General features: G+C 39.2%; 1 protein-coding gene across 1 annotated transcript; it reads left to right on the top strand.

The window, feature by feature from the left end:
* The first annotated feature begins 10,326 nt into the window (after positions 1–10,326).
* Positions 10,327–21,983, top strand: LOC103719255 (monoacylglycerol lipase). The gene is made up of 7 exons (XM_008808405.4): positions 10,327–11,144; positions 13,458–13,496; positions 13,599–13,669; positions 19,237–19,301; positions 19,391–19,480; positions 19,635–19,727; positions 21,303–21,983. The coding sequence occupies exons 1-7, from the start codon at positions 10,543–10,545 to the stop codon at positions 21,720–21,722; spliced, it is 1,380 nt and encodes a 459-aa protein (XP_008806627.1). The 5' UTR covers positions 10,327–10,542; the 3' UTR covers positions 21,723–21,983.
* The last annotated feature ends 861 nt before the right edge of the window (positions 21,984–22,844 follow it).

Raw genomic sequence — 22,844 nt, 5'->3', positions numbered from 1 at the left:
TTTTGATATGATTTCATTGAACATGGACCTCCAATCATCGGCTTCATAAATAAGTTGTTCAAATTATGAGGAACCAAAAATACGACAAACAATGTCATAATTTCAATAAGTACAGTAGTTTATGAAGTTTTCTATATCAAATATTTTGATAGAAATAGAGAGTTGAGTTTGGTTGGGCATAGAATTCTTTAAGGTGTGAATTAATTTAACTTATCATCACTCGCATGCTTCACCGTCATAAAATAAGAAAAACTTAATTTTTGATGGAACCATGCATAATTATGCCTAATAGGGAAAGACTAGGTGGTTTCTATGCCGTATGCTGAGCACCATTCTAAGTCTAGAGTTTTGGGGATTGAATTACATCACTTTGAGAGATTTACTAGCACTTATAGATAATCCAAAAATCTAGGTTCCAAAAAGAAGTTTCCACGTGCTAGGGCTCACATGTAAGTGTTGTTGTTGACCCTCTATTTTGCGCAGGAGGCTAGTGCTCCCTTAACAAGGTCAAAGCCCGCTCACATAATGCACAAGAGGTAGTCTAATAGCTCGGATGGCAAGCAAGGATTGGCTGAAAGGCAAGCAACGATGGATATATTTGGAGGCACATTCCCAAACAAATAGAGAGATTAAGTTACAACTACTTCTAAGATAATATAAAACAAAAAAATTAAACTAGCACCTCCATTACTCCTTACTAATCAAATAGCATAAATGGTTATCGCTTGTTCAATTGAGGATAGGCTCCTCCTAATCTATAGAGAGCTGAGAGCACTACAAGAATTAAGCTACTCCTTAAATAAACTAAGAGAAAAAGATGATAGTTAGGTGATTGCTTTTGTTGTTGGAATTGATCTAAGAGATATCCTAGCATCTTCCTCTAGGCTTCCCTAAATAATGCATATCCTTGAGCTAGCAATCACAATATGGTTATGGGTGCACAGGCAGTTTTGTGAACTGATCCTGTGCAACCCATTTCGTTTCCAATTTCATCTCAATAATGGGTAGATTAGCAAAAAGATTTTAAGGGTATACATATAATTTTATGAAGGTATTCATGTAATTCTTATAGACCCAAAAAAAAATCTTTTTTTTAGAACTTTAGTAATTTCTTTACTTGTCTATGAGCATAAGTAATGCTAAAGTAACATAGTTTCGCTACACTACTAATATTATTTGGGATCTTAATAAAGTGTTTCCTTACCAAAAAAAGAAAATAAATAAAATTAAAAGACAAAATAAACATACATTCTATTGATCAGGATATGATGACTCTATCTTACATTGAAGATCAAGTTGGAGCCCACGCAACCTACTCAGTATATAATTTTGAATGTGGATTGTTTTTAGAGGTGTGTTCCCCTTCTCATTCCCTGCATGTCATTAGTTTACTCATCAGGGCCCTCATACCACAGTAATGATGACGATCTGCAGGCCAATGCAAGTCCATTATAGTGTTGTTGCATCAAGCATGCTTGGATACTTGAGATAATAGGATGCAAGGAATAGAAGGGGAACACATTCATATCAATAGATAAGCATCTTATGGCATTGCCCCTTGTATTACAAATTATCTCATATCAATAGATACTTGAGATAATTTGCCTCTTTTCATAAAAACCACCAATCTCTTACTTAATGTCTTATATTGACATGGAAACAAGCAAATTATAGCCATATAGCCAATATGCATAAGCTGCTTAGTTCCTTACAACAAAATGAAATAAAACCTAATTAAGTAAAGCTTTATCAAGGAAGTTTACCACCAAAAAAAAGCTTTATTAAGGAAAATTTCTTACCATTTACCATTTTTTCTTGTTTATTCCTAACTTTGCAAATGTGGCTTAAGCTTGCATGGGTGTGATCACTGCTATTTGAATCCTGTAACATGCCGCCATGTGGCAAACTTGTATGGTGTTGATGTTTTATACCTTAGTCACCCTTTCATTCAAGTGTATCTAGTGATGCATGTCACATCCATTGCAAAATAAATCTAATGGTCCTATTTATGTTATGTTGCCCAACCTATTAATCCTTGCAGTTCATCATAGCATCAATTAAGTGTACATGGCCTCCTTGATCAAATAGTGGACAGAGTGCTATCGAATATGATCAAATGGTATGAAAACCGTTATTGATAAGATTTAATGATGCTGGGGCTGCCATCAATTTTTGTGGGCTATACTAACTAGTTTTTGATCCAATGGAGAGGGTGGTACCATTAGATTGGTTGGGACAGTGAAGGCTCTGCCATCAGATGCTCTGGGATTTATGCTTGATTTGTACCTTTTGTAGTTAGCAAGTTGGGAATATCTAGCTTTGATTTCGTTGCATTAGCAAATTGCAACTAATTTAGGTTATGCATGAGAGATGTTTAATGCTTGCAAGTGGTCGACAAGATAAGTTACAAATTGATAAGGGAGTCCAAATCTATTTTGATTCAAAACTCTTTTTCTCAAAACATACTTTGTGTTCCACATCATAAGATGTAATATCAAAATTAGTCAAATATAATTCATATCAAAACCAATACGTTCCATCAAGAATTCTATACTATTGTAGGAAGAGGTATATATAATAATAAAACACCATGCATCAAATTCAAAAATCGAGAATAATTTGATTTAGAAAATATTTATAGTTTGCCAGTAAATTTAGAAAAAGAATTATATTACTTATCTTGCAAATGCAATCCAACTAATAGATCAAATTAATCATAAAAATCTCTCTCAGAGCCCAATATTCGAAAATTATATTTTCTTAAAATTTTATTATAATTATTTTAAAAATCAAACTTCTAAATTCTAACATTCTCATAGGAATGACGAAGTAGAGGTGTCTGACATCCAGGTCGGTCCGATCAAGGTGATTTCATCGAACCATGCTCGGACTAGGGTACAGATGGTTCAACAGAGATAAGGGATGACCAATTATAGCAATGTCCATGAAGGGCCAAGGTGGGACTGGCGCGCCGCTCGACGACCATGAATCAGGGCCATTCACCAAAGTTGATTCAAAAATCACTAAGAAGAGTATTTTACTGGATCTATCATCTCTATAGAGAGTACAGAGAAAGTCCATTGGAGAGAGAAATAAGAGAGAGCATATGGAGAAGAGAGAAAGGAGAGAGGAAGAGAGAACAAAATCTCTTTCTAGCCAAGGTAGAAGAAAGGAGAGGAAAAGGATAGTGTGGTGGTGCTTGGAGTCAGAAGACTCACGACCGGCCAATAGACGACCGGCGGCGACTAGTCCACATGGGCCATGGATTGGATTTTTTCTGTCACGATCCTTAGTGTTCATAAACCCAAGCTCTAATATTATTTGTAACAATTTAGGACCTTACCCAAAAAAGACTAGCCAGAAGGTATCTCACCCAAAAACACCAACAAGAAAGTGCTATAGGATTCCTTAGCCCTGTATAAATACCCAAAGTCTGCCCAATGTGTAGCCGACATGGGACTAAATACATGCCCATATCGTCCTTACATTATATGAGGACTTGCGCTGGTATGCATGTAGTTCCATATTGACTATATAGTGGGTAGATCTTGGGTGTTTATACAAGGGCAAGGAATTTAAAAACACTTTCTCACTGGTCTTTTTGGTGAGATTCTGGATTGTAATATTAGGCTAGCCTTAATCATATCTGTCACGACCCCCGCCCCGTTCCCGGCGGGCCGCCGCGACGGTCCTAGGGTGCGGGTAGGCATAAGGCCACCAGCCACCGCGTAGAACCCTACTACCTATCAATCATCAATAAATCTTGAAAAATTTGGCATGATGCATGCACAAAATGATCACTTTTCCTATAGTGACCTGTCAGGATTATCTCAATACATACAACACACTACCTGTCAGAGCAGCAATCACATAATCTGTCACATATAAACCTGGACAATATATAGCAATACATTATCACAGGCACACAACTGATCTGCACACATATATATACCTGCTTCCCAATCCATCCATGGTCAAACCCATATCCACAACAGGATCTATGACTGTAACTATGCACTATATATAATAGAAGGTTTATAATACACCAAAAGGGGATAAACCTCTATCTACATTATACTATACTATACTATGGAGCGGCACAGCTAGCAGGCAACCACTAATCCTGCTCCTCTCTATACAATACCTTTCCTGCAATCAAAAACACAAAACTGGGGAGTGAGTATATAAATACTCAGTGAGTGGAGTAGAGAGTACTATGCACATGAGACCAGATATAATCATGGCTCGAGGTGAAATCTCAAGATCAATAATAAGATGAACATGATCTCAACATAGAGAATATGGAGTAAGTCATCAATATCACCACAATCAATATCAACTCATCTGAAGCATATATGGAATAATCAAGTCAACATATATGCTACTCATGAATATGCTCAACAGGTCATAGTACTGAATCATATAAATCAGGTGTCAATAGGCTGAATCATCAACAAGACAGCTATCGGGAGGTGGGTTTTACGCCCCAGGCGAACCAGCAACAACTCCTTACTGCCATATGCATACATCGAATATGACACCACACCAATATGTAAATCATCACTAGACAGCTGTCGGAAGGTGGGTTTTACGCCCCAGGCGAACCAGCAACAACTCCCTACTGTCACATGCATATGCAGGATAAGACACCATACCGATAACATAAATGCTAGACAGCTATCGGGAGGTGGGTTTTACGCCCCAGGCGAACCAGCAACAACTCCCTACTGTCACATGCATATGGAGGATAAGACACCACACTGATCATATAAATGCTGGCCAGTATCCAGAACAGAAATCCATCTCACATCTACATACTAAACGGCACCTCGCGGGAATTCTACATCCGCGGAAAGCCATACTGCACCTCGCGGGGTCTTACTATGCCCGGCGGCAAGCAGAATATAAGTCGTAGGACCGGCCGATCCTACGCCTAGGGCCGTGTCCCCCCTAGGAAGGGACTGGGCTCCGCCCACCCAGAAGGCTACTATGTGCACAAAGGCCGATGTTCAACCCCCATCGACTATAGGTGTCCTGCAGATACTGCCAAGCCATGCATAAATGCCATAATGCACCCTCCCAATACTCTACTAAAAAGGAGTATGATCAAGACTACCGCTCACTCGACTCCGACCCAATCATAAACTAACATCAGAGTTGGGAGTGAGGGGTCAAGGATGTACAATGCAACTCAATATACCACTGAAATGGGCTCTACAAATCTTTGAAATAGAGGAAATGAAATCAATTTACAAAAGAAATCATTTCACAATTCGGAATCAATTTGATTACTCATCAACCCCTCGTAATTCCTCTCAATGTTCCCTCAAATGCATGTACAGAATAATCAAGCATGGAGAATCAAGATTATAGAGGAATCTACTACAATATCAATCAATATGCTCAAGTGGAATCAATTCACACTTGGCGACATTCATGAAAATGAATTAAGGATGCTCATAGTGCAAAGTACATGACTCCCACTCACCTGTCAATCTGGCACAGCCCTGATATGCCTCCAAAAATCTACAGCTGGCAGTAGGAAACTTCTTCCTCTTGTTCCCTAGCTTCTTGCCCAACTGTAACATGCATTTACAATACATTTAGTTTTGTATCAAGGGCTATAATCTACGTGCCAATTATAATATAGAGAACTTTAATTAATTCAACTCCCCCGGTCCCTAAATCTTTCCTTTTCTTTCTCTTTTTCTTTTTCTATTAATTAACTCATCATTTATGTGTATTAGGGACTCCCTTGCACGAGTACAAGGTCCCCTTAGCTTAATCTGGGCTTAATATCTATTATAGCATGAAATCCCCTATTTTCCACCCGGATGAACAGTAATCCGAACTGACAGTGGGTTACTTCATCCCGGTTTTGATCCACTTTCAGGACTCCAAATTTGATGAAATTTTTACCTAACATTCTACACTCATAGAGAATTCCAAAGAGATAACATGCATCATCATCGGAGGCCGTTTGACCCCCTAAATAATTCGCCGAAGTTGGGACTTCGACACAGTTTTTCCGTAGTGCCGGAAAAATTTGTCAAAATCCGATTCTTCCTCTTTTAACCGCCTCTACAACCCTTATCCGACCCCTCTAGACTATATCCACCCTTTGTATAGCCTAATGTCATCAAAAGACTAGATAGGGATGGATATTTACCTTTTTCTTTTTGGAAATCGAGGTCCTTGCGTAGAGGGGAAGGAGATCTACGTTTTTCCCTTCAGCTGGAAGTGCAACCGGGATCTCTTTCCTCCTCGAATCCCCTTCCTCTTTTTCTTTCTTCTTCTTCTTCTTCTCTTTTTCTTTCTTTCTTTCCTCTGTTTCACGCCTGAGAACCCCCTCCCTCTTTCTCTCGGTTTCACCAGCTCAAACCCTCCAATTAAATCACATCAAAACACTATTCACCCTTTGTTTAATATTATTAAATTCCTATTTTGCCCCTAACACTTCAACATATCTACCGTTATGCCATTAACTTTTGATTCCTTCCAATTTTACCCTTACCACTTCAATGCATCTACAACTATGCCATTATCTTTTGATTCTTTCCAATTTTACCCCTTATATCAATTTTAAAGAACTATTCTATCCCTTTTTATATATAAAAAAAAAAAATTTGGGGTTATTACAATATCATATTAAAATATAAAACATGTGATGCTTACATCCTGAAGAGCCGTGGAACTGGGGGAGCTTCACCAATGCTCAACTCTAGAATTCAGGTTAAAAGGTGGAATATATTTAAACTTGAGTTGAAGGCAATATTTAATTAGGCATTGGACATAAGTAAAAGAAAATTGTTTAATCCATTTCTTATTATGAATGGCTCATTTTAAATGATCCTAAAGCATATAATTTTGCATGATAGTTACTTACGCTCGTGGATAGATTTCACAAGTTTACCATTTAGCAAGTTAGGTTGATTCACCATTCTAAGCCCATTCATGAACAATTCTAGAGAAATAGGAAATGTACCTTTCTTTTCCTTTATAGAAGTGACATATTAAGCAATTTTCCACGAGGATGGGTACACAGTATTGGTGATTCGACCTCATTTCACTACTAAAAATCAAACATTCATGGACCACTAAAAACCTATCACATCAACCGTTCAGATGCCGCCCAAAACAATCTTCAGTGGCTAATAGCATCACCTCTTGGACCCAACATGATGCTCGGTAAGAAAGACGGTATACCGATAGTAGGTGAGAAGAGGACAACCTGTATATATATATATATATATATATATATATATATATATATATATATATATATATATATATATATATATATATATATATATATATATGTGGGAGCAAAATGGACCGTCTTATTTTCGGTATGAAGTCATCCAATTCTAGCCGAACCGACCTCAGAAGACTGAACCGACCTCAGAAGGTCGATCTCGTCGTCCACATGCTGCGACCATGCCCTGCAGCAGCCTCATCGCACCATACTTTACTTGCTGGCCACACCACGACATATCAATCAGGGACCGTGCCCTGCTTCCTCTGCTATGCCCTGCCACATCTACCAACGTTACCGTTCACAAGAACGGCCTATGTCGTGTGCCTCAAGCAAACTTTAACTGCGCGCTATCTGGCTAAAAGCTATCTCCTCCCATGATGAAGATGGGTCATACCTCCGCCACCTTGGCACCTCTACGGGGACTATAAATAGCCCCATCAGGTAATACCTAAAGGACTTTTTTGATCAACTAAACTCCATCCTAACTGGAGCGTCAGAGAGCCCTCACCGGTGAGGCTTTGTGCAGGTACGCCGTCGCACGGAAGATGGCTCACCTTCTTTCCCAATATTTCGGCAGTTCCTCGACTCCTCCGGCGTGGTCACCCTCAGGCCAAATTTGAGCCACAACATATATATATATATATATATATATATATATATATATATATATATATATATATATATATATATTAAAAAAACCTAGAAGAAGAACTAATCTATTTCTTTTTAAGTCCAAAATTATTAATAAAAGATCCAAATTGTAGATTTGCATTATTAACCATAATCTATACCATTAAAAATATTTAGAAATCAAAAATTATATATTTTTTGCATCAAGTGGATATAAAATGGGCGATTTTCATAGTACTATTATATTAAAATATAAATTAATACATTTAAATTAAGAATCTAGCTTATTAATCCTAATCCAGATACATCAATATATATAAAAATTAAAAATTAATAAATTTTAAAGTTTAAATCATAGTAAAACGTATTCTTATATTGTTTTAACTGTTTTTTTTTATCCACCAAATATATATATTGCTAAGATGATGGTGTGAGAAAATCATCTTGAAGAATGTACATGCAAAGTTTGCCTTGTATAGAGCTAAGGCCTCGCTATCTTCAATTTGGCAGTTATTGCTAGTGCTGTTCACTTTGCCAAAACACATAATATATCACATCGAGGAGCACAAGTGAAAGTGAAAGCTATCTTGCTTCTGGCCACTAGCTATGCTTATGATCCAACATGATGTGCTTGTACTGAAATATTTTTCAAGTCACGGTGATCAACTTCATAACCAAATCGCTTTCCATATTTCATCATGATCCATGCGTCCGTTCCATGCTGTCAAAGAACTTATCTTGACATTCCATTAACATGAAACAACACTTACTGATCCTGTTTGGTTTTAGATTAAAATGGAACAAAATGAGAAGACTTGACTTATTACAAATTATCTTGCCAAACACTCGCAGACTATTTTTGCAGAGGACGAAGGGACCTTTTTTAAAATCGGCATCATTTCTCCAAACAGAGGCAAAACAATCTACTACTGAATTAAAGTGGGTTATGGTTAATTTGACCTATTGTCTTGCAACCAACTATCTATCTTGTTCTAATAAAAGTCATTGTATAAAGGGTCTTCACAAGTTATTGTTTACTGTATCCCACTAATTTCTTTGACAGTATAAATTCTTGAATATAGTATCAGAAAATTTTCTATGGAAAAGGTGTTCAACCTCAATAGACTATCTATCCAGTTTTATTTGTCTGAAGAAGGCTGCATATAGTCTACACTAATTTAAAAAACAACTAACTAGTTTTATTTATATAAAAACAAAAATGCTTCTCTTCTTTTGATTCTTTGCTTGTTTGTCTATGACTGTTGATAAGCCGGACAAATATTGATTTGATCAAGATTACCATGGGCAGAGTTTGCCTAGAATTTGCATCAATCAACATATTATTGCAGCGCGGTTAAACTTACATACTTTGTGACGATTGTTGCATTTCCTTAACAATCGATTTCTCTTAGAACCCATATTCAGGCTGCAACTTAGGACAGTTTGACATGACTGAACCTAACCAACTCATTGCTTGGATTGGGTTAGGCAATCAACAGTTACCAAACCTGGATTAGTCTAGGATCGATATAAGTCCATCCAAATTTAAGTTGAGCTTGATTTAGGTTGAAAGTTTGGGTTATTTAACACAACCAAAAATCCATTTAGGTTTTCATAATAGAGCTTGCGCATGTTCGGACCTGAGACTAACCCATATTTGCTGCTGATATTCCAATCACAGTCAATTCTAAGAAAACCTATGTACATATAATATAAATATATAATTGTTGGCTCGACGTAACCTAGGCCTTAAATCGAACCAACCTGATCAAAGAGCATCAAACTCAATCTAACTTATCTAACTTTTTTGGTCAAAAATTTTGAAGTTGGGCCTAGTTGAGTTTTGGATGATCAAGCTTGTTTTCGTATTGGTTAATTTGGATTAAATTAGATCCCTGTTTTCATGGTCTTCTTGGACTCAAGCTGGCTGTTAAATCAACCCAAACGGCACAAGGAACACACCACATCTAGTTTGGACCTGGTCCAATAATTTCACATCTTGAAGACAGCATCCATCGTTTTTTATGATGATGTGTCAAGCTATAATTGGCGCATGCATGTCTCGTGGGTCCCGCTTCCACCAGTTCCCAACCATGCAGTAAGGTTCATAGCTGTCCAAAGACAGCTACTAATCCTCTCCTTGCCGGACGAGTAAGTTGACGCAAAGGAAACGGAAGTACGGTTGACCAGGCCAGACCGGACCGGAGAAAAGAGAATAAACCCGACCGGTCCAACGTACCCGGTGGACCTCACGACAGCGAGTGCCACGTGGCGCACATCAACCGGGGGAGCCAAACGCGAGGCTACTTCCCAACGTCACGCGGCCAGGCGCCGCAACGGGCCAGGTGATCACACGGACGTAAACAGGACACCTGGCGCCCTCATGGCCCTCCGTTCGATATCATGACGAAAGAGGACAGGGGAGCCCTCCCAGGTTCTTCCTTCGGCTCCCCTCGCCCTCGTTTCTCTCCCTCCTCCCATATAAAACCAAAGGAGGGCGAGGTAATCAAATCCTTCCATCTCAAACCCTAGCTCTAAAATTCTTCTGGGAATCTCTCGTTTCTTCGAGAATTATTGCATTTCCTCTGATTCCCGGGGGGAAAGAGGACGAATTCAGGGAAAAGATTGAATTGTGCACCTCTACATCGGCGTATATGCTTTGTATCGGGGCGAGCCTTGCGGTTACGAGGATCCCCCAGCAGCGCCAGTTTCACGAGGAGAGGAGCCGGAGCTTGGGGATTCAGCGGCGGCGATCGTCGATCGAAATGGATTCCGCGATCAAGCCGGCCACAGCGATCGCGCCGCCGCGGCCCCTGATCATGACGTCGGGGTCGAGCGGGCGCGTGAACGCGCTACTGTCGCTCGTCTCGCTCCACGCCCTCCGGAGCCTGCTGCAGCTCCTGAACGGCTTTATTCTGCTGCTGCTCCTCCCGTTCCGGCGGCGGACTGTGGTGGTGTCGGCGGCGGATAGGCCGCCGGCGACGGTGGCGGTGGCGGGGGAGGTGGTGAGCGGGGCGAGGAAGGGGGCAGGGAGTGGAGGGGCGATGGTGTTGACGGTTCCGGCGGCTATGCTGCCGTGGTGGCCAAGGGAATCCCAGGAGGCGGCGGCGAGGCGGGGGATGGCGATCCGGCGGATGGGGGTGGAGGAGGAGGAGGACGAGGGCCGGAGGAGCGAGCGGGGGTTTGCGCTGTTCACGACGGCGAGAGGGGATACGCTCTTCACCCAGTCGTGGGCGCCCGTTTCCGTTCAAACCAAGTACGCACTCCCTCTCGCTTTCCGAAAAAATATTACTTAAAGTTTCTAAATTTACTATATTACTTTACTTAAGATTATTTGATAGGAATTTTGTTATCTATTTATTTATTTCAACGTATTATTATCGATTTCTGTAAACGGCACCAAAAAAAGAAACAGGAATCCGGACCCGTCTCACAGTCTGGGCTTATTGCATCACTGCGCAGTTTAGAATTGCGGATGTTTTGGGGTTGCGCTCAACTGAAAAAAATACTATTTCCAGAACGAGAAGCCCGTAGAAGGCGGTCGCTTTCTCCGTGTCACATTGTGGGTTCCACTAGAATATTTTTCGGTATACTTTTTTCGGGCTTCTAGTGTTTTCTTTCTTTCATTTATATTTAAATGTTTTACTAACTGTAAATATATGTTACGGTCAGAGCGACACAGGTGATGTCAAACGGTGAGAACCTGCTTTTTGTACCTGATCTTGTTTTTATTTTTAAAGATATATGATATTTTTTTAAAATTATTTTTAGAATAAAAATACTTTTTTCAAACACTTTCTCCTTCCATCGTTATCAACTTGTCAACATCTTCGCCGTTTTCATGGTCGCACCATAAATTTCGTTGCTATCTCTGCTAGCTCTCCATTTACCATTACCGTTATAGCCTCGGTCTTATAACTTCATTACTTTTGCTGCCACCATAACGGTGCCTACACCATTATCAGCTCCGGCATATTATTGGCGCGTTTTTTGCTGCCTATTATTTCTGCCGCTATTATTATTTTAAAAATAAATAATAAGATAAATATATTTATATTTTGAAAATTAAAAAAAGTATATAAAAATAGTGTTTTTGTTTTTATTTTTTGAAAATAAGAAAATTTAAAAGTGATGTACAACAGATGGTAAACTCAGCTAGAGTCAGCAGATCGTCTTGGAAAGCAATCTCATCCTATTTATAATCCACGGTGCCCCGTCTAGCTCGAAGGTTTTTGGTCCCATATGGTTATAGATACCGTAATGTGAAATCTTTTATCTTTCTCTTTCTTATATTTACCAACGGTACGTTTTGTCCTCACTCGCCCACACCATCCATTTTGGCTTTTCTAATCGTGCCGTTAATAATCCCTTCTGCCAAGAGAACATTCTTCTATTGGCACGGTATGGTTGAAAAACCAAAGCTGTGGTCCTCTTTTTTCTTTTTTTATTTTAACATAAAAGATAGAAGACTGAAAGCTGTCAGGGGGTGGCTTTTTTTCTGGCGACCTAGTAGTTGATGTTATTAATTTGTTTGGTTTTGTGACCGTTGTAGATTGGGCAGTAGGTTTATGAGGCATCAAAAGATGCTTTTGTTGTTATCATTATTTAAGAATTGAGCACCTAAAGCTTGATTCCTTGAGCATCAATTATTTTTCTGTTGCATATAAGAGTGGGGTGATTCCTTGCTGGCTATTTCTTATGCCAATCCTTTACATAGGAATTATTTGACTTGGGGAAAAGGAAGTAGATGCAAGGAATATGGCATCATCATGTAGGCATTTTGGATAAAGCAATCAATTGCTATGAGCATCCTCATTTATAAGAGTTATTACTTATTCTCTTGGGGTCATTTGCAAGTTAGAGATTCTACTGCATCTCATTCCACATGAGCAGCCCAACAGATTAGTGGTGGTAATTGAAGAGATGTGGCTTACCTTGCTGATACCTGCTTTCATAGGTCCTACATGTAATAGGCAATGCATATATTGTGGGCCTTGGAGTGTCCGATGGCCCTAGTGATTAGTGAATCATGCACCAACCAGCATGCATGTTAAGGGCATCAGGACTTGTTAGGCCATCGGATTTGCTTCTTGGCCCACAAAGCATGCATTGATGGAACCTTAAATTGTGCCTCTAGTAAAATTGTATGTTGTCATGGGCTTGCATTCATGTATTTGACATGTACAATTCATGTGACAGAAAATATATTTGACATGTCATAGTGTCACACTATCACTATATCGGTACAGTATGGTATGAGGCCAATTTGGCGTACTAAGTGTTGGTATGCCTTCCGTATCATATATCGGTACCAAACTGGTACGATACGGTATGCCTCATACTGTCTGGTTCGGTACGATATGACATACCATGATTTTTGGTGTAAATAACCATCAGAAGTTAAATTTTATGACTCTATGTCATAGAGGAGGAATGATGTAGAATCCTTGTACATGTCCATTGTGGCTTGCACCAATGGTTTATCCTTTTTTTCTTTCTAAGTTACAGATTCAGGATTTCAAAACCTCTCTGTTAAAGTCACCTGCTGATTTTTGTTTTTCTGGTGTAGGGGACTGGTGGTTCTTTTGCATGGCCTGAATGAGCACAGGTGTGTAAATATCTCTCTCCATGGAAATTTACTAAGGCAGCTGTAGGAGCTTGTGTAAAAAATTTCAAATTCTGCTGAAGGCAACTATTTTATGTTCAACAGTGGAAGATATAATTATTTCGCGAAGCAACTGAATGATAATGGATTTAAAGTGTATGCAATGGATTGGATTGGTAAGTTATTGACAGGGCATCATCTTCTATTATTTGGATAGTTCTCTCTAGAAGTTGGTCAATTCTATGCTTTACTTAGATAAATATGTAATTTTTGATATGTCATATATCATCTTTTATCTTTGGCAATAGACATATGGTCACCATTTTGGCATTCTTCTAGAATCTTTATCAGAGTAAGGGTCTGTTTAGAAAATTCAGTAGGATTGGGCTAGATTTTATATTAGATTCAAGAAGTGGGTGGTGTTGGAAAAAATATTGGATACCTCGATCTTGGGCTAGACCTACCCCTTTTATGTGGGATATAAGCCGAGGAGAACAACCTCGATCCTAGCCAAGCAACCGACCAACCGAAGGGAGCTCCTCGGCATCAACCGAAGTGAGCTCCTTGGTATCAGCCAAAGAGAACAATTAGAACGTATCGACAAGAACTGACAGTCCTAACAATCAACAGCTCTAGCAGCCCATAGCCGTGGCAACGCCACGGTCTGCATCCCACTAGTGCTGCCTGCCGCCTATGTGGATTAGCACCCACGCCTCGGCCGTACTACAGGCCGTTACTTGTTCATCATTACACGCCACGTCAGATCAGGTAATGACAAAATAGGCTCTCCTATATAAAGAGGCAGCTTGGGGGACTTCAGGTACGCACACAATATTATTCACAAAGACCACACTCTGTTGAAATTCTCTTACTTATATGTTGTTGCCTAGCTATTTTGATTTGGGCATCGGAGGGTTCTTCGCCGGAAACTCTCTGACAAAAGGACATTTTGCAGGCCACATCCGGAGGAGATTCAACTCCTCACCCCTTGGCCAGCCTGCTCAGCTCATCTCCAACCAACCTCAGGGTCATTTGAGCTGCACTTCGACCTCAGCTCAGATTTGGCGGCAATAATTTAGCTCTAGAGGAAGGGTACCAATCCTCGGAACATCAACATTCATCGAAGGGAAAGACAGTTAGTATGAAGTCACAAGGAGCTTGCGACGCATCACGCGCTTCGCAATGCCGCGCTTAAACCTCTCGAGGGTTGTCATAGAGCCCGAAACCTGCTACGTCGGAACAACCCGCCACGCCTGTGGACAATGAGCAATTAAACCTGCTCACTCTAAAGGTGCAGGCACTAGCCATAGCAGTCCAGAGCCTCCAACAGACAGTGGCGCGGCCGGAGCCGGTCCGATTGACCTTGTTCTTTTCTTTTCTTAACCTTGTTCCTGATTGAGTCATTCTTGACTTGTTCTTTCTAAGTCATTCTTGACTCATTTATGCCTTCAAGTGCATGGTCCATGCCGCACGTGAGGAGGGGGGGTGTTAAGACCCGTTATACATTATTGACCTCTTTCCTAATAGCTTAAGTTTTGGACGTCTAGTGGTTGACACAAATGGTGATGGTGGCATTTGAAGTATGCAAGGTGAGAGATATTCTCACATCATATTAAATCTGGTGAATTGTATAGATTACTAAATGACAGCTAGGATATCTGCTCTCCAACAACTTACAACCATAAAATTCTTCTGCGATCTCCCACAAGAATGTTTGACTTTTAGAGTTTATTTGTATACCACACCCAGGATTTTGCCAATATGGCATCCTAAACCTCCCCTTATCCCTATTTGCCAATTAATCCAGGCAAAGTTATATTTATTTGCAAGAAGTGCTTGTTGTTAGGCTACCCTCTCTGATTTGAAATGTTGATCCTGGTTAACTAAACCAAGGGTGCTAAAAGATAGTTGTACCCCTAGTTACTCTCAATTAGGGTCCACTTACAGTAAAGTTAAAAAAAAAACTTCACTCCATTGTTGTTACTTTCCCATTTCCCTAATTTAGTTATGGTTCCTTGATAACTCCCCCCGCCTCCTCACTCTTATCACCATCGCCGATGTCATCGCTAACCATTGGCAATGATGGTTCACTTCTACTTCATCCTTTCCAAGCGCCCCATCACCTCCCTCTACGAGCCCCCTCCACTAGGATCCTTCTCCTGTCATCCTTTGTTGGTCCATCACCTACCTTAGCCACCACCTTGACTGTATCTTTGGCGTCGAGCTTCTCTGCATTTGTAGTGCCGAGCCCTGCCCCACCAACATCCTCTAGACTATCGCCAAGCTTCTCAAGGAACCAAATTTAGGCCACCAAAATATGGCTTTGTGCAAACAAGCACTAAAATTTAAATACAAATAAATTGAGTTCTAATGATAATACCAAGTTTGAAGAATTAAATATAGTAATACTTAATAAATGTGTGAATCACAAGCCTTAAAGTTTAAGCATTTTGAACCTGGAAAGGCTACATGGCTGCATTATCTATATACATATTTAGCCTGATTATTTATAGTGTATAGGTTCGCCGTCTCGGTGCCGGACCCCGTACTGGTGCCACACTAGCACAGTGTCGGTACGGTATGGTACGAAATTTTTTTTAGTGTACGAGTATCGGTATGCCATCCGTATCGGATACCGATACCAAACTAGTACGGTATGGTATGCTCCGTCCCATCCGGTTCAGGCCGGTATGGTGCACCATGGTGTATTCAGCCCTCCTTACCCATACTCGAATTGTCATGTAGGTCTTGATGCTAGACTCCTAGAACTAACAATTGAGCATCGCTTTGATTGAGCATATGACATGTGGCTTTAGTAGGGTTTGTCAATCTTTTTGATGTCTCGTAATGCCACGTGTAAAGAAGGTGGAAGAGTACTCATATAAGAAAACTTTATGAAGTTCAATTAAAAGTATTTACAATTGAAACCCAATTTCAAACTCTATGCATAATTATCAGAAATTGGGGTAAAATGTCTATCTGGGAGCCAATACATGTGCCCTCTTGAGAGCAACTTTGAGTTCTTGTTTTTTTCCCTAGTACATAACTCTTATTTCAAACATGGGCAATTTGCCTATGAAACATCACACCCTTACTCCCTTCTCTACAAATGAAAGTGCTCTAAAACTCAAAACTTTCATTGAAAGAAAAAAATTAAAGAAGCACTAATAGGAGGGAATAAAGGAAAAATAAAAGTAGAGAGGAAGAGGGGAAGAAGCCCTAATTCCTGCAAATGCCAATAGTAATGCTTTCTCCGGGTTCTACTAACAGAACCTAACCCAAGGGCCATTTTACAAATAAATACAACTTTATCTTGGTTGATTTGCAAATTGGGATAAGGGAAGGTTTAATATGCAATATTGGCAAAATCCTAGGTGTGATATGCAAAAAAAATCTAATTTTTAGTCAGTCTTTCTCACTTCTAGATAACCATATTCAGCATCATCTCCACAATTAGGATCAGCTTTGTTAATCTTCATTAACCAAGTATCTTATTCAGGGCTACCTCTAGTGTTATTTCAAGTACTTCCATTTTCTTTTCTACCAACCTTTGTTCAGGTTACTTTAGTTCTTCCCTTTCTGTTACACTCTTCAACACATACTAAACTAGCCTTTCTTACAAGACTCCTGTCCAATCTTCAGCACTAAGACAAAATTTTATATAGCACCATCTCATTAGAAATTCTGTTGAATGATTATACTGAATATGTTCAATCTTTATGTCCCTTGGTATTGGAAAAATTACGGGTGGTGAAGGACCCAAAGTTTCCTTAATGAGTTTCCCGATATGTGGTCAATCTTTTTTTACTTTATGGATGAAATATTTTAATCAACTGCTTATATTTCTTTTGGATCGTATCCTACTTAAGCATAAAGTTTTCTGTCCAACAATTATTATTTTATAATTATCAGGGCTTGTCAGAAATTAATATTCATGGGAATTTAGGATGCCTGATGCATCAAGAACTGTTGGTTGGAAATTTAGCCTGGAGAATCACTTATTCAGTCAAAATTACATTCGTGTTCATCTTTTAAGAAAGTTCTGTCCTGCTATTTGCAAAATATCATCTTCACAATCTATTCATGGGATGAGACTGCCTTACAATTCCACAGATTAGTGCGTAACCTATGTTTGAAGCCCCAGTGTTTTTCAAGAAGTTGTGGGTTTGGTGGACATGTATGACATGAAGTGGTTTGTGCAGGATCTCATGTGGATAAAGTAGAAATTTGGCGTATTTGTCTGTTTGTCCTGGTCCACGTGGCCTGTTTTTGTAGAAAGCTGCCTGCATTGTGTAGCTCACACTAGCCTACTACAAACTTTGATGAGGCTTCTAAGGATTTGTAGGTCTCCACTAAGAAATAATTGAGATGAATTCCTGAGCCTAGGAAAGCACATTTTGGAAATGACTTTGTCTGATGATCACTCTTTTCCAACATTTCACTTGTCTAAGAATATCTTCACTCGGACAAGAGTTCCAAATCATGTGTAGTTATCATGTATGTTTTCCTTTTACTGAATGTAAGGCAATTATGATGTTCATTAATGCGAAGGTCCCTGCAATAAAGTTTACAATTTCTATCTTTTGACAATTCACTTTCTAAATTTCTTATTTTCCATTTTCTGCTTATATAGCTTTTTGATGAAATGTTATGTCTTAAGAACTTGAATTTTGAAACATTCCATGCATGACTTCCTTGATTCTGTGTTGGTTTGGAAACTCTTGTTTGAGTATTGCTGTTGATTGACTTTCAGGAGTACTTGATTCAATTTGTTTTCAGGTTTTCAAAGTACTGTATCACCCATGACTTGGATTAAGATTCCTTATCTTGATTGAGACAAGTCAGGTCAGCTAGTCATTTGTGAATACAGTTGAATATCGAAGTTTGCCAATATATAATAAAAACTTGTAGCTAGATTCACTTGTTCTTTCTGCATGTCCTAATAATAATATTGGAAGCTCAGACTTATAATGTGGTCTGACCGTTTATTTCATGGAGATATACTGAATATCCACATGGATATGGAATATAGTGAGAGCGACACGGATTACTAGTAATGAGTGGTTATTTTATTGCCAAAAAAAATGGATAATCAATTTTTCAAACCGACATATATACACTGACCTGATTGCTAACCATGACTGAAAAATATTGTCCTCGATCTTCATTGAGACAAGGCAAGGCTGCTAGTTGTCTGCATACTACTGAATTTTGAATAAGTTTTGTATAGCAGAAACATCCTGCTTGCTTAGCTGTTTTTTTAGTTTTTGAGATAGGAAGATTGCTGTTATATTCCAAAAAAATGCTTGTTCGTTTCTTTTTCTGATCATCATCCTTGTGCTGATCCACCATTCTGGACTGGTTAATTTGGAAGGCCTTTGTCAGGTTGAACATCACTGAAATATAATATAAGTTTTTGACCGTCACATCTGACAGTTTTATGTCTATCAACAAATAGTCCCTCTATGGACGGTCTTGAAACTTCTGATAATAAGGCCAACCTGGAAGGTTCTATATTGAATTGGTCAGATGTGAGGTTTTCTTCACTGGTTAAAATGCAAACTGTCTGAACTATTAAACAGTGGATCTGTGACTATTCATTTGGGCAGAGCAGAAAGGCAGAATTTGTTTAGTCCAAAAAAAGAAAAAAATATAAAAGAGATGACAATTTATTTTTCAATGTCTGGGTAAAAGTCTTCTACCGTTCTAATATTATTTTTTGCATTCTTTGTTTTCTCCACAGGACATGGAGGAAGTGATTGGCTGCATGGTTATGTTCATTCTCTCAATTATGCAGTTGATGATCTGGTATTGTCACTTGATCAACTTGTGATAATGAAGCACAAAATACATTTGTACTGTATGAATTCTCCAGCTGACAGTTCTTGTGTATACAGAAAGCATTCTTGGAAAAGATATTGTTGGAGAATCCTGGGTTGCCATGCTTTTGCTTTGGTCACTCTACTGGTGGTGCTATTGTTCTGAAGGTATGACACATTCAGGATTATTATATTGGTTAGCATTCAGATTCTTCTATGTTAAGTTTTGCATCTAGTCATTATGCCTAATGTTACACCTTATGTTGCCATGTGTGCTGTGCATTTACATTGAGCTGCTTTGCTGTTTTCTGAATATTTGAAGGCAGCATTGGATCCAAAGGTAAAAGTTTGTGTTGAAGGTGTGGTCTTGACATCACCTGCCATTGGGGTTCAGCCATCTCATCCAATTGTTGCTGTAAGTATATTGCTCTCTTTGGAAATCAGAAGGTCACAGGCACATGTTCTAGACTGCGTTATCCTCAAATGTCCAATGAGTGGCTGCAATGGGTGTTGACGCCACTGTGGGTGTTAGTGCAATAGATATTAACAATGTGATTTCCAGAGTTTTTGCAATATAAAGCTGAATTAATTTTGTTTACCAGTAAACTCTTATGCTGTTATGAATAAGGAATGACTTGAAGTGGAAAAGGGTGGTGCCAATCCTCAAAACCTTGCCAAATTTATATCAAGTGGAAGATCCCCCAGTCACCATGGCTGGAAATTTGACCTTCTTATGATTCCCGATATCACAGTTTTATAGCATAAAGAATCTTTTGTTTGTATACATCATGCTTTTAAGATTTTCTTATGTCAAATTTTCACAGGTTGTTTCTTGGGTTTCTAAACTATGTTAAGGTATATAAATAAACATACGGCAATGTGCTCCTGTGAACCACATGATAAATTGATGAAGCTTTAAACGTTTACTCTTTGTTATTTTAGAGTTTTAATCTTAAAGGAAATTCTCAATTTTAGCTACTAATTTATAAAAAGATATTCCCGGTAACATTGCCACAAAACGTTTTCCTATTATATGCTCATTTGAATAGGAAAGAATAGGCATTATGAAAAATAATTAATAAGATGCTGTTTGATGCCTGTATTAATTTTTGAATCTGAAATTTCTTTCCAGTTAGCTGGACATCGTAATATGTTTCTTGGACTTTTTGTGCTCTTCCTTACACCTAGTTTTGTGGATTAGGAACAATTCTATATTATTGTTATGCTGCACTTGAGATGAGGACTGAATTATTTATTGGCCATGTGGATGCTCAACTTTCCTTTTTGTGGGGTATACCTGAGTCTGAAGGGCTGAAAAGAGCAGAGAGATTCAGGATAAAATTGGCCGAATTAAGGAGGCCACCTGTTCCATAATCCCAAGATTTCTATGATGCCGAAAATCACATGAAGTTCTCATATTCCTGAACTCTTGGGACTATGGGATCAGCGGTCTTCCTGATTCAGTTCATTTCGAAGCCCTTTCCAGCGCTATCAGATATCATGCAAGCTTAAATCTTGAGAATCCAAAAAACAGGCCCTTTGGAATTATTAAATAATTCATTGTCATTCTGCATGCCTCTTACACTAAAGAGTGGCTGATGTCTTCAAAAGCACTAGATAGATATATGAGCCTGGGGAATGCCTAGTTTGTATTTGCTTGTGTCATTATTAATTATTCATTAATAATCATGAGTCAAAGGAAAGCTTATCCTTGAATAATATAAATCCATGGAAAGGCCACTGGTGATTTAGATTAGGTTAGTAGAGATAATGCTGCATTTTCAATGGGAATATGGTAATATATAAATGGAATACACCTTCATTTTTGGTGAGAAAAATTTTATAGCTGCTCAATTTCAATGTTAAAATACCTCTTTCATATTAATAGTCTCATTGGGCAATCACATCTGTTGCTGCTGCAAATGAAAGATTGCATCTACCTATATGAATGTGATTTTTATTATTGGTTTTATTTTGTTCTGAATGGCAGGTCATTGCTCCAATATTCTCCCTATTGGTTCCAAAATACCAATTTAGTGGTTCCTATAGGAGTGGACCGCCTGTTTCCCGTGACCCCGAGGCCGTGAGGGCCAAGTATTCCGACCCACTTGTGTTCACTGGTTCTCTCAGAGTGAGGACTGGTCATGAGATTCTCCGCATAACATCCTACTTGCAGCAGAACCTGAGCAAAGTTGCAGTCCCATTTCTAGTCCTTCATGGCACAGCCGATACGGTAACTGATCCTGAAGCCTCCCAAAGACTCTACAATGAAGCCTCATCGACAGATAAGTCCATCAAACTATATGAAGGCTTCTTGCATGATCTCCTCTTTGAACCTGAAAGGGATCACATAGCAAAAGATATCATTGATTGGTTGAACGCCCGACTTGATGCTATAAACAGAGCATAAAAATATAACTGACAGTGTTGGCAATGATAAAACCATCCAGATAGGAGACGTCCAGCTGAAGCCCATACTGCAACCTTTTCCCCCTGGAATGCCACTTCCTGGGATGGAGGTAGATGCTGTTTTGTGCAGTTGCTTCTTGTATATTTTTAGCGCCAGAGCAAGGCAGCACTGCCATGTTGTATTGAATGAAACTTAATTGTCTAGTGGCTTCGCTGATATATTTATCTGAATTGGATGAAGCTTTTACTGTGCTCGAGCTAATATCTCTGATGGTTTCCTGCGTCTGGGTATGGGCACTTTTTTTCCTTCCTCTTTTTGGATGAGAAATAGGGTCGGAATGCCACTTTATACCACCTACTTCTCCCGCTTTACTACTTTGTTTTGATCTCCTTTTATCACTTGCCCTTTATTTGTTTCCTTATCCGCTCCTATCCTTATTCACCTTCCTCTGATACTTTCTCACCATGCGTATGTGCATGATGGCTTCCAAGGTGAGCTACAGTTTGTGCCCCCTGCCGATAGCCATGGATTACTAAGTTTCATTATGGTCACTGCATGACAAAGCTTTTGCTGCACTCCCATATGTACCCTACAAATTTGTTGGTAAGACCCAGGCATTTCATGTTATTGATTCTGGTCAGAACTCCGGAGATGTTTGCTGCAGTAGGACACGACCACTCACATATGGCTGTTGTATACTAAAGCAAATAGGCCATATAACCACTCACATATGGCTATTGCATACTAAAGCTTATCATGGGTCGGGCTTAGGCGCAACAAAGATCAAATTTTACATAGGCCTAGCCCGAAGTTTGATTAAAAATAACTAGAGTTTAGGTCCAGGGCCCGGACCATGGTCATCTCTAAATTGTGTACCAGCTTGACATTAAGAATGTATTTCTTTATGGGATGGAGAGTACGCATTAGAAATCTCGTCGGCTTTTTTATCCTCCCATGCATATCTACTATCTTTGACACACTCTAGGTCTAGATTTTGTGACCTAGTTCATTGGCTCGAATCACTATAATTTGCTGGTATTTGCGCATGAACATATTATTAAGGTTCTAAAGAGTGTTTTTACTTTAACATTTTTGTACCTCATAATTAGATAAAGTCCAAGT

Source organism: Phoenix dactylifera, chromosome 8 (assembly GCF_009389715.1).
Source record: "Phoenix dactylifera cultivar Barhee BC4 chromosome 8, palm_55x_up_171113_PBpolish2nd_filt_p, whole genome shotgun sequence".
NCBI lineage: Eukaryota > Viridiplantae > Streptophyta > Magnoliopsida > Arecales > Arecaceae > Phoenix > Phoenix dactylifera.
This window is presented reverse-complemented; position numbering and strand designations above follow the sequence as displayed.